General features: G+C 40.0%; 1 protein-coding gene across 11 annotated transcripts in view; it reads left to right on the top strand.

Moving 5' to 3' along the window:
* Positions 1-12,326, top strand: part of SYNE2 (spectrin repeat containing nuclear envelope protein 2) — a 442,988-nt gene that overhangs the window by 383,064 nt on the left and 47,598 nt on the right. For all 11 annotated transcript variants that reach the window (XM_021074201.1, XM_021074160.1, XM_005660039.3 and 8 more), the window contains 6 exons: positions 938-1,092; positions 1,205-1,349; positions 2,431-2,525; positions 4,505-4,739; positions 8,155-8,349; positions 10,997-11,122. In XM_021074201.1, coding sequence (XP_020929860.1) covers positions 938-1,092; positions 1,205-1,349; positions 2,431-2,525; positions 4,505-4,739; positions 8,155-8,349; positions 10,997-11,122 — 951 coding nt within the window. The remainder of the gene's footprint in view (positions 1-937; positions 1,093-1,204; positions 1,350-2,430; positions 2,526-4,504; positions 4,740-8,154; positions 8,350-10,996; positions 11,123-12,326) is intronic.

Below are 12,326 nucleotides of genomic sequence, written 5' to 3'. Positions count from 1 at the left end.
TTATTTATTGTAAGGATTAACTTTTCATTTGCTTTGTAGATAAACTGCATGATCTGCTGAAGGTCAAGTTGTGGGCAGACCAAATGGGACTTGAAGGTCCAGAATGAGTCCTTTAAAAAAAGAAAGCTCATTTCCATCTTCCTCAAAGGCTAAGTCTGAGATCAGTTTCTCTTTCCTGGGCTGTTTAGGTTTTGGCCATGTGTGCAACTGGTTCTAGAAAAGCCACAGGATTGAGATATCTGGGTTCAGGTCCAGTTATGATGCTAACTAGCTACTTGGCTGTGGACAAGTCATTTACCTATTTAGGCCCCAGTTTTCCCTCATCTTTGAGATAAGGATATTCTGCAGGATATCTGAGGCCTTTTTATCATGTAGCTATCTTACTGGCATCCAAAAATGGGGAATTTAATTCCTTTTTAATAGAATCATGTGCTGGCTCTGACAGCCCCATCACCTGATATTGAGCGTTTGAATTCAATAAGCCTCAGGATCCCACTGAGTGAGGCCAGGCATCAAACCCATATCCTCACGGATACTAGTTGGATTCGTTTCCGCTGTGCCATGATGGGAACTTCCAATCCAACGTTTTCTGAAAAGCATTTCAGAGACTGCTGTATAAATCTGGGAAGAATGTGTTTTGAGGGTCCTAACAAATTTGTAATCTTAATCCTTTCTACTTCCAAATTGGTCATTCAATTAAACATCTTTAAACAAACCCAGTAATACACTCAACTGTTACCTTCTATATATTTACTATTCCAAAGAATCGTTCCTGTTACTTCTAAAACATAACATCTAATTTCAGGGTTCCATCCTCACACTGATCAGCGCAGTACAGTCACTTTTTCTTAATTCTTCTCTAAAACTCAGTCCAAATATTCTTTTATCAGATTATTTATGGCATCCAAAAATGGGGAATTTAATTTCTTTTTAATAGAATCACGTGCTGGCTCTGACAGCCCAATCACCTGATATTGAGCGTTTGAATGAAATAAGCCTCAAGCTCCCACACAGTGACATAGCTGTAAAGACATTACAAAACATGAACCGGCAATGGATTCGGACCACGGCCACTGCACTGGAACGCTGCAGGTCAGAACAGCTCCGCTCTACCTCTCTGCCTCAGTTAAGCAAAAATTAGCGGTTGAGCTCAGTGGTGTCTTTGTTATGTGGCTCTGTTTTATTTGTTTTTAAACATTTCTAGTGAGCTTCAGGGGACTGGATTGAATGAGAAGTTTCTTTATTGCTGTGAAAAGTGGGTCCAGCTTTTGGAGAAGGTAGAAGAGGTGCTCAAGGTGAATATTGCCGACAGCTTTCCTGCCCTTCTGGAGCAGCAGAAAACGTATGAGGTAAATTAACCTGTGCTGTCCACCACCTTGTCCCCTCATGTTGGGACCGGGGTCAGGGCACAAATAGATTTAAGTAAAATGCAGAAAGTTCCTATCAACCATCAATCCCTAAACACAGAATGTTTGTCTTTATGCATGCTCAGTTGTCAGGTAATTCTTTGTAAAATTCTCACACATTTCCTAAATTCCAAATATTTGTTTTATTGCTATTTTATTTGATTTTATTTTATTTTCATTAATCTTTTAAGTTCAAGGGCAACTTCACTTTTGGTTTAATTACAAATAAATTGCTTGTTAAAGTGCTTGATATTTACTACTGTTTTATTAATAACAGAATGCCCAGATTTTCTGCAGTAGGTGGAAGTTTCTAGCCCAACTCTGCTTTCCCAGAATACAGACATTACCCCCACTTTACCCAGAGCATGTTTAAGTCCTTCAACTCACCTTTGCATTTTCACTAACTAGGTCCTCAAATTTTGAAAGACCTGGTGCAGTTGTAGCATTAATGATTTCACAGATGTGTTTCTCCATTCTTTTGCTGATGTATATTTGAAAATACTCCTGGTAGTTATAGGCAGGTCCTGAGTTTCCAAAATGTGCATGATTCATTTCTTGTAACTTTTTAAATGTCACCGGTTTAAGTCTGCATTGGTACATTAAGATCATCCGCTGAAAATGAAATCTGTCCATCCAAAAAGCTGGGTGACTTTAAATAAGTTACTGAATGCCTTAGTTTCTGCCTCTTCCTGTGGATCTGTACTACTACTTAAGTTCTAAGGTTGAGGAATAAGTGAGACAATGCACGTTTTACTCAGGGCCTCGCAAATAGTAAAGGCCCAGTAAATGGCCCTTAGATGTAGTGATGATTTAGACCTATGTGCTTCTAAGATTATATTCATAGGTGCTGCTGATGTGATAGCTAAACATTTTCTGCAGGTAAGCCCATATCATTTGAAAATTAATTATCTCACATACCCTCTGTGAGCTTAGATTTTCTTAGGAAACAGATTCATGAAAACAGTTTTCAGATTCATGAAAACATTTCTACTACCTGATGTTTTATATTTTAATTCATATGCAGATGTTAGAAGCCGAAGTTTCTATAAACCAGATAATCGCTGATTCTTTTGTCACTCAGTCCTTACAACTCCTGGACACAACAGAAATGGACAGGAGGTAAGCTCTCTGGGGCTCCTGATAGTTTGGGTATGTGAGAGGGGATGCACTTGGCTGGGCCTCCCACCACGTGGGTCTTGACCACATCAGTGCCTGCAGCCATATCACTGATACACCACCACGGGGCCAGCCTTCGGACTATATATTAGGATGGAGTTTTACCTCATTGCCTGAAAACATCAGTGGCCCTTTCCTCTATGGAAAATGTGTGGGCTTAGCAGACCAGACACTCTGCAAATACCCATCATCAAGTACAGGTAACTAAGTTTTTATCCCAAACGTTTCCTCCATAGCCTACCTTCAGCCTCATGATGTTTTGCTATTTAAAAATAAATTTTAGGATTTCCCATTGTGGCACAGTGAAAATGAATTCAGCTTGTATCCATGAGGATGTGGGTTTGATCCCTGGCCTCGCTCAGTGGGTTAAGGATCTGGCGTTGCCATGAGCTGTGGTCTAGGTCCCAGATGTGGCTTAGATCTGGCATTGCTGTGGTGTAGGCCGGCAGCTGTAGCTCCGATTAGAGCCTCTAGCCTGGGAACTTCTGCATGCAGTGGGTGTGGCCCTAAGAAGCAAAAAAAAAAATTAAATTGATGCTGTTCCCAGCAGGTAGCTATGTCACAGTTGTGAAAGAAAAGACTTCTTTCTGTGCTGTGTACATGGGGTCAGGGTCCCCAGAAGTTGCTTAGGCCAGTCTGGTGACAGTAACTGCAGACAGAGCCTGGAGGGGACCTGGCCTCTTAAATAACTTTTCCAGATGTCTCGATAGGCATTATTTTTCCTCCCTATCATCACCCGTATCCCTCTGAATCTTCTTTCAGCATAACTAAGAAACATAAAGCCTATTTCTTCCTAGCTCTGTAGTAATAAATTCAAGCCAGTTTCAGGATGATTAACTAGTTTTGACTTGATCAGTACAAAAAGTATGACTTTTCCTATAATAAATAAGGCCTTATATATCATGTAAAGGGTATTATTTATCTGGAAAAGAAATAGTTGAATAGTTGCAGAAAGCATGTTCTCTATTTCTGAAATTATGCTAATATGCAGCATTCAGGTAATCACTAGCATTACAAGGAACCCACCCGTTCATCTGTTTCCCACTGATCCCATGTTCAGTTTTCCATATAGCAGTTGGCATAATATATGTTAAAACAGCTTCATTTTGTTTAAGGGAATGGTTTCATGCATGCTAGCAAAATACCAGCTCACATGCAGTTACCTTGTGCTAAACACGTTGCACCAACCCACACACTGCTTGCCCTAGCCCCAGGTACCCCATCATGTTTAAACTGAATGGTGCTCAGACTTAAAGAAGCTTTTTTTTCAGAGTTCTCATTGCGGCACAGTGGGTTAGGAACCCGACATTGTGTCTGTGAGGATGCGGGATTGATCCCTGGTCTTGCTCAGTGGGTAAGGGATCCAACATTTCTGCAGGCTGTGGCTTAGGTCACAGATGTTGCAGTGGCTCAGATCCATTGTTGCTTTGCCTATGGTGTAGGTCAGTAGCAGCAGCCACTCCAATTTGATCCTTGGCCCAGGAACTTCCATATGCCGCAGATATGGCTGTAGAAAGAAAACAAAACAAACAAACAAACAAACAAAAATCTTTTTTCCATGTAAATTGTTCTCACAAATAGCAAATCTGTGTTCCTATTACACGTTGATAGTTTTTGTTTTGTTTTGTTTTGCTTTTGTCTTTTTGCCTTTTCTTGGGCTGCTCCCATGGCATATGGAGGTTCCCAGGTTAGGGGTTAAATCCGAGCCACAGCAACGCCCAACCCAAGCCGAGTCTGCGACCTACACCACAGCTCACGCATGGCAACGCCGGATCCTTAACCCACTGGGCAAGGCCAGGGATCGAACCTGCAACCTCATAGTTCCTAGTCAGATTTGTTAACCACTGTGCCACGATGGGAACTCCAAAATAGTTATTTTTACTACATGTTAATGTTAGAATTTTCTACCTATTTTTCCCAAGTCCGGAACTTGTTTCAAAGTTCATGAGGCTGAAGGAGCAGTGGCAGAGTGCGGTCCAGGGCGTTCGGCAGAGAAAGAGTGATGTTGATGGGCTGGTGAGGCAGTGGCAGTATTTTGCCACCTCCGAGCGGGACTTGCTTCGCTTCCTCGCGGACACCAGCCAGCTGATCTCTGCAGTGAGGAGCCAGGATCGCTACAGCCTCCACCAAACAAGAAGCCTGATGCATGAACTGAAGGTAGTGTGCACATAGTAGCAGCGTGGGATCTACAGGGTGGTGGTCTCTACAGGGTGGTGGTCTCTGTTTGGAAGATGTTCCTTCACCTCAGGTTTTGAGTTTTCTATGATGTTCAAGTGCGCTTTCTGCAACGGGGAAGCTAGCTGGTCATGGGGACCCAACTCAGCCTTGTCCTTAGCCTTGTGGGGTCAGAACCCCATCATGCTCGTTCATTCAGCAATAGAGAGGATCTCTTGGGCTGTGAGAGTAGAGATGGACTATAGAGATGGGTAAGTAGAGTGAAAAAGTTTGGGGTCACAGACTTTTAAGGCACTGACTAATACATAAATGACTACCATGGGAGTAATTAACAGTGGGACTCCTGCTTACTCTTGAAGGGCAAATTCATTTAGGCAACAAAGTTTTCAATCATAAAATTGCTTGATGAGCATAGAACCAGAATAATTAGGTGCCAATTTCCAGGGCACGTTCCACTGAGCTGTTGAACCATACTTCACTGTGGAGGTTCCGCTAAACCAAACAGCACCCTTCTGAAATACTGTGCTTGCTCATTCATTTATCTAGGCATCAAATATTAATTAAGTTCCTGCTCTGTGCTGGTTCCTAAGTGCTGAGTGTATGGTGTGGACCAAGAGAAGATCTCTGCTTTCATGGGAGCAATCAGACAAGTCAGTGGACAAGAAAATACTAATTTGTCCAATTGATGGGGGAACTCAGACAAACTGAAAAATAAAATATCAGATTGCTGCATGGCATAGGTAGATCATTAAAACAGGGCCAGTGTTGCAGAGGCTGGTGGCTACTTTAGATCGTACCATCTCTGGGGAGGCAACATTTCAACTGGAATATGAATGACAAGGAGCCAGATGTGCAGAGAACTGAGGGGAGACCCCTCAGACTCAGGGGACAGCTTTCTGGAAGTCCCCAAGATGGGAACATGCTTAGCAAAGCCGAGGAGCAGAAAGAAGGCAAGTATGAGGGGGTGCAGCCAGTGAAGTGGCAGTGATGGCGAGTGTGGTGGCTCGATGACAGCTGGGTGTAATAGGAAATCTTTGAAGTTGGAAGAGGAGATAGCGTGAAACAATTTGTATTTTCTTCTTCTTCTTCTTCTTCTTTTTTTTTTTTTTTTCTTGCTTTTTAGGGCTGCACCTGTGGCATATGGAAATATCCCAGGATAGGGGTCGAATTGGAGCTACAGCTGCTGGCCTACACCAAAGCTACAGCAATGTGGGATCCAAGCCACATCTGTGACCTACACCTCAGCTCATGGCAATGCTGGATCCTTAACCCACTGAGTGAGGCCAGGGATCGAACCTGCAACTTCATGGTTCCTAGTCGGATTCATTTCTGCTGCACCACAATGGGAACTCCACAATGTATATTTTTCTAAAGGTTCTCTGGCAGTGCTGAGGAGGATGGATGGGGTGGGGAGTGAGGAACCAAAAGAGAAGCAGGAATGTCAACTTATTGCTTATCTCTGTCTGCATAGCAACCAATATTTCCTATTATTTCTCACAGTTCTGGAGGTTGATAAAGCTGTTAGGTGGCTCTTGCAGGCATGTCTGAGGCAGTTTAGTCAGATGGCAGCTAAGACTGGGCTTCTCCAAAAACTCTAAGCAGTAAAGGCTCAGTCAGCTAGAAACTGGAAGCAGCTGGGGCTCTCTCGGTTCTGTTCCCTGTGGAACAGAGAACTTCTGATAGTGGGCTTTGTCCATGATGGTTCATGGCTTCTAAAGTGCACGTCCCAAGAAAGACCCAGGGAGAAGCTATATTGCCTTTTTTAGACCTACCTCTTGTGTCACCCACTCATGCCACACCCTGTTATTCGGAACTATCACATGTGCCCACATCAGTTCAGAAGGGGACACAGAGGCACCACCACTTGATGGGAGGGGAAATATTTTAGAAGAGTATGTAGGGCTCGTAATATTGTTTTTTTCTTTTTAGGGCCGCACCCATGGCATATGGAAGTTCCTGAGCTAGGGGTCGAATCATAGCTGCAGCTGAGGTGTATGCCACAGCCACAGTAATGCAGGATCAGAGCCACAGCAATGCCAGATCCTTAACCCAATGACTGAGGCCAGAGATCAAACCTGCATCCTCATGGACACTTTGTTGTGTTCTTAACCCACCTAGCCACAACGGAAACTCCGAGGGCTGGTAATATTCTTGTGGCCATTTTGTAAAAAACACAGTCTGCCATAATTAATTAGTCTATCTCAGTGGTCATGGGCCACTGTTAAGATGGATAAGATAAGAATGATCACAGTGAAGATATAAAAAAGATATGTTTGTAGGTAGAATTTATAAGACCTGCTTATGTAGCAGGTAAATAAAAAAAATCTAAATCCAGATGACTCTAGGTTTTGGGGTTGAGCATCTTTGTGAATAGCATGCTGCTGGCCAAGTCAGGCCTACTGATGCATTAACTTTGCAATGGCTAATAGATGGCTAGCCTGGTGGCTGTGTCGAGCAATACTTCGCAATAGGACAAGTGTGCAGCGGCAGTATGTTCTCTGAGATGCAGCTTTTCTGATATGTCTGCCCCTGAGAGTACTGCTTTCCTCCTAAGTAGTCTCAGAAATATCTTTGTAAGTATCTTTGTGTCTTTGTTGATTTTTTTTTTTACCATATCAACTTCTGTTTTCGAAAATGCCTATATTATGTCTACCTTCAGAAATTTGAAAATGAAGGAAATCATATTTAGAACAGACAAAAGCTATTGAGTTTTTTTTGGTCCGGAAACAAAATGCTTTTGGAAATAGAAATCAAAAAATTTTCACTTCATTTTTGTATATGAATACTTAGTTCCAGTCCCCTTTAAAGAAAAACCTACCTGATATCCAAATGGAATTTTTTAAAGCTTCCTCTTCAGTACGCTGATGTAAATATTTATGTGCTTAAGGTCTATTTTTGTATTTTATCTTTTTTATTCTCTCCTTTTAAATTTGTTTAGCGTAATGTATATATTCTTCTCTTGTGAATAAGGAGTAAGCTGACCCTTTATACCATGACAGTAATAGGTATTTGCTGTTAATATATTGAATACTCCAGTCACTTTCTTAATACTGTGATAGTCATTTATCTTGTAGGCTTTTGGTCTATGAAGTATATTTTTAATTCTCTTTACTTCTAATTGTTATACTGAAAATCTTATCTCTTATCAAACCTTGGAGAGTATTTTAAGAGCACATCAATTGGTAGTGTTCTTCCTACTCAATCAAAACATTAGCCTTTGATGTGAATGACTGAGTCTGTGCATTTGTGTGTGTGTGTGTTTTCTAACCAGATTTGTCTAATTTATACTTAGTTTAACATTTAAGTCAAGCTCTGAAGGAATATACACGAACACATGCTAAGAGTCGCATTTTGATCATATCAGAGTCTTCAACAAATCCTCCCCTTTTTTTTAAAGAATAAAGAAATTCATTACCAGAGATGGCAGATTACCTATGCATTAACCTTGGAAGCTGGGGAAAAGCTACTGAACACAACTAATCTGGAAACTAAAGAGTCAATTGACAAGAGACTCGGTCAACTTCAACTCACCTGGAAGGACACAGAACTCCAGCTAGGAGAGGTGATTAAACAGTTCCAGAGCATGGCAGAGGTAAATTCACCATAGACTCTTCCATTCGTGTTATTCAAATGCAGTATCTAGAATTTTTGTTTGCTATGTGAAGATGGGAAATATTTTATTTTATTCTTCATTTTATTGTGACATAATTGACATAGCTCTGTATACATTTAAAGTGTACAGCATGATGATATGACTGACTTACATACAAGGTAGAATGATTCTCAGATATCATAATATTGTGGATTTTCTGAGGGACCTTGAGTTCTAAGGGACTAATTCACGAATCATGGCAATTTCTTAATGGAACATAATAATATAACATTGGAAAAGTTTAGTGTTAATATTGAAATACATGAAGTATTCTTTTATATTTACCTTTATGAAACAGGGAACTAATTCACATTCAATAGAAATTCACTACCCAAAGCTAACATTGCACATATGTCTATCTTTGGGTATATGGCGTATGAAAGTAAACAAGGTGATACTTCCTCTTTCTGCTCTCATTAGAGGATGCACTTTTCCATGTAAGTGAATTTTTTAGATAATTTATGATGATACCTTTAAGAACCGAAATGTTTTATTTCAAGTGATTATCAGGAAAATCATTAATATTTTATTGTTAAAATATTCCAAGGTTTTCTCGAGGACTTTAATCTGCTCTGAACCTAGCCCTTAGACTACTCTGCTTTTTGAGTTCCTATGTGGTTTTTATGGTTTTTCTTTCTAGTTAAAGTTAGGCGTGTATTTCTTTTCTTTTCTTTTCTTTTCTTTTCTTTTCTTTTCTTTTCTTTTCTTTTCTTTTCCCTTTTTAGGGCCACACCCGTGTCATATGGAAATTCCCAGGCTAGGGGTCCAATCAGAGCTATAGCCACTGCCCCATGCCATAGCCACAGCAATGCTGGATCCGAGGAGCCGCACCTGCCACCTACACCACAGCTCATGGCAATGCTGGATCCTTAACCCACTGATCGAGGCCAGGGATCGAACCTTCATCCTCATGGATCCTAGTCATGTTCTTAACCAACTGAGCCACAATGGGAACTCCTAAGCCATATATTTTTAGACTTTGTTTCTCTGAGAATACTTACTCCTTACAGCTTACTCTTTAATCTCCTGTGTGTATTCTAAAACCAGATAAGCAAGATTGTTAGAGATGTTTTTCTGGGTAAAGAACAAATATCTGCTGGGGTAGGGCCTGGACATCTCTCCTAAGAATATAGTATCTGAATTTTATTTGGTATACAGACTATGTGGAATGCATTAACTTGCAAACATTTGTTGTGTTAAGCGCCTGCCATGTTTGTACAGCATAGTGGTAAATGCAAGTATATGTTTGGTGGAAGAAAGAAGGGCTTATAGTTTTGTTTCGTTTCTCTCTTCACTTTCTTCTTTGTTATGTTCCAGAGAGGTGAGGCTACTAGGTATGTGGCCTCTCCTTAAGTGATGTGTTAACCGTAGAATTGGACCAACCCAAAGATATTTAAGTATCCATTGTACTGAGGAATAGGAATAGACTGTGTTTGTCTATTTTTAGTAGTAATTTTAGTAATTTCAGGAATAGAAGTTTATCCTAATGAATCATAAACCCCCAGTACTTGAAAATATGGGCAACTCTTTGATCAGTAACGTAAGGTTGAAAGGAAAGAGCTGGTATGAAAGAATGGCATGCACAGGGGGAAATGCAGCCTTAGCTTAGCTTGATTAAGCTACTTCTAACTGCATGTCCTTGGACCGTTCAGTTTTCTCTGAGCCACAGTTTTCCCATTTTAAATGTGATAATAAAATTTGTCCCCATCTATCTCCAAAGCTTATCATCATTCCAATGAGATAATTAAATTGAAAATGCTTTGTAAACTATAATGTGCAGAAAAGCTGTAGTCAAGCTATGGTGAGGAATGGAGAGTGCAGCTTGCCTGTGAAAGGGTCACGAAAGCCAGGCTATTTCTAGAGGGGGGAAGAGAGAGCAGAAGGATGACATTAGCAATGAAGACAAGAAAAGTGGTTGAGTGCTTTTGCTTTTCAGTGCTATTAGAGCATATGCCCAGGACTGTAAATGCTAAAAGTTAATCCATATAGTAGCCTTTTAAATGTGAACTTTTCCAAAATTAAAATAAAAATACTTTAGCTTGATCAGAGATGTGGGGAGGGAAGAAGAAACATTTCGAAGCAAAAGGCAACCCAGTGATTGAGATGAGCCACACGTAAAGCTGCAGAGCAAGGGTGAACCATTCTGGTCCTACCTGCTCTTTCATGTTTTTTTTTTTAATTAAAGTATAGTTGACTTACAGTATTGTGCCAATTTCTGCTGTACAGAAAAATGACTCAGTTCTGCATGTATATACATTCCTTTTTTAATGTTCTTTTCCATTGTGGTCTGTCCCAGGAGATTGGGTATGATTCCTTGTGCTATACAGCAGGACCCCATTGCTTATCCATTCTAAATGTAATAGTTTGCATCTCCCAGCCCCAAACTATCCTACTATCCCCCTATCCCACTCCCTCCCCATCTGCTTTTGTAGATTGTAGTCTGCTCAAGACAAGGAATTGGGTTTCTCTGTGATTTACAAAAACACATTTCATAGAGCAAATACATGGATTAAATTAGTTACCCTATTCCTGCACTTCATTCTTAAAGAGCAAAGTATTTACCAATTTTAATACTGTTTTCAAATAGACCTGGGACCAATATGAAAAGAAAATCAAGGAGTTGAAAAACAGGCTGCAAGTTTTAAAGGCACAAAGTAAAGATCCTCTTCCAGAACTTCATGAGGACCTCCATCGAGAAAAATTGCTGATTAAGGTATTGAAATCTGAAGTAGTGTTCAAGATAATCACTTGGCTATTTTTTGAGAAGTTGAAGTGTTTGCCTTTCAATGTCTGGGTGAAACTAAGTTTTCATGTTCAGTTGGGAAAGATTTTTTATTCTTTCTCTCTAATACAACATCTTATCTCTAACGCAATTAAAATCAATGCTTTTTGAGATCCATGTGTGAAGATGAGAAAGATTTTGCAGAAATTCTTGGGGTTTGGAGGGTTTTCCCTTCAGGTCCTCTTTCTGTTTCTTCTCTGTAGTATAAGATGTGGCCTCTGATATTATAGTGAAAGCTGTTCCCTTCTCAGATGGCCTTGTCTTTTCAATGAGAGCAAAGCATGACTGATGAATTCATTTTTTAGAAGTCAATAGGTTGGTGTTTTTGCTCATATATAACATTTTTATGATGCCTTCAAAACTGTATTCTGACTAGTTGATATGACACTAGCAAAAATTCTTGGATATGTTAGGACTTTGCAGAAGATGAGGCCAATTTCTGGATAGGAATTTGGACCAGTAAAATCCCAGGTCAGAAACTCCCTACATCTCTCCTCTATCTGCAGTTTTGATGTTTGAGAGACACCATAGTCTAATGGAATATGGTTTTTAAAAATTTGTTTCAGTGGTTTCAGGGATCAAATTGGAAAAAAATTAGGAAGAATTGAGTAGTCTCATGTTATAAGATGTGCTGGAAATGAGTGTCTTCCTTCCTGAACTTTTTTTTCTTCATTGTAAAACTTCTAACATGCAAAAAAAATTCTAACAGAACAGATAATGTGACAAACTGCCACAAAACCGTCACACCAAAATAAGACATTACATATAGAGTTCAAATGTCCTGTGTGATCTCCAGTGTACTCCCTTCCCAAGAGGTAGCCACAGCCTCGAACTTGGTGTTTTATCATTCTTATGCATGTCTTTATCATTTCAGGACATGTATGAGGATCTCAGTGAAATGCACATGTATTACTTGTGTTTTTAAACTTTGTGTAAGCAGTACCGTTATGCTATTCTTGTCATAAAAATATCCTCCTCTGTTTCCTTTTGAACGTTTTCAGATCTTACTTTTTACATATTTATCTGGTGAAGAACTGATTTTTGCATACGATTTGAGATTGAGTTGACTTTTTTTTTTTTTTTTTTTTCATATGAGTGACTGGTATCCTGGTGCTTGTTTATTGATATATCTGGT

Source organism: Sus scrofa, chromosome 1, assembly GCF_000003025.6.
Source record: "Sus scrofa isolate TJ Tabasco breed Duroc chromosome 1, Sscrofa11.1, whole genome shotgun sequence".
NCBI classification, from domain to species: Eukaryota; Metazoa; Chordata; class Mammalia; order Artiodactyla; family Suidae; genus Sus; species Sus scrofa.
The sequence above is the reverse complement of the archived record's forward strand: the minus strand, read 5'-3'. Positions and strand labels throughout refer to the sequence as shown.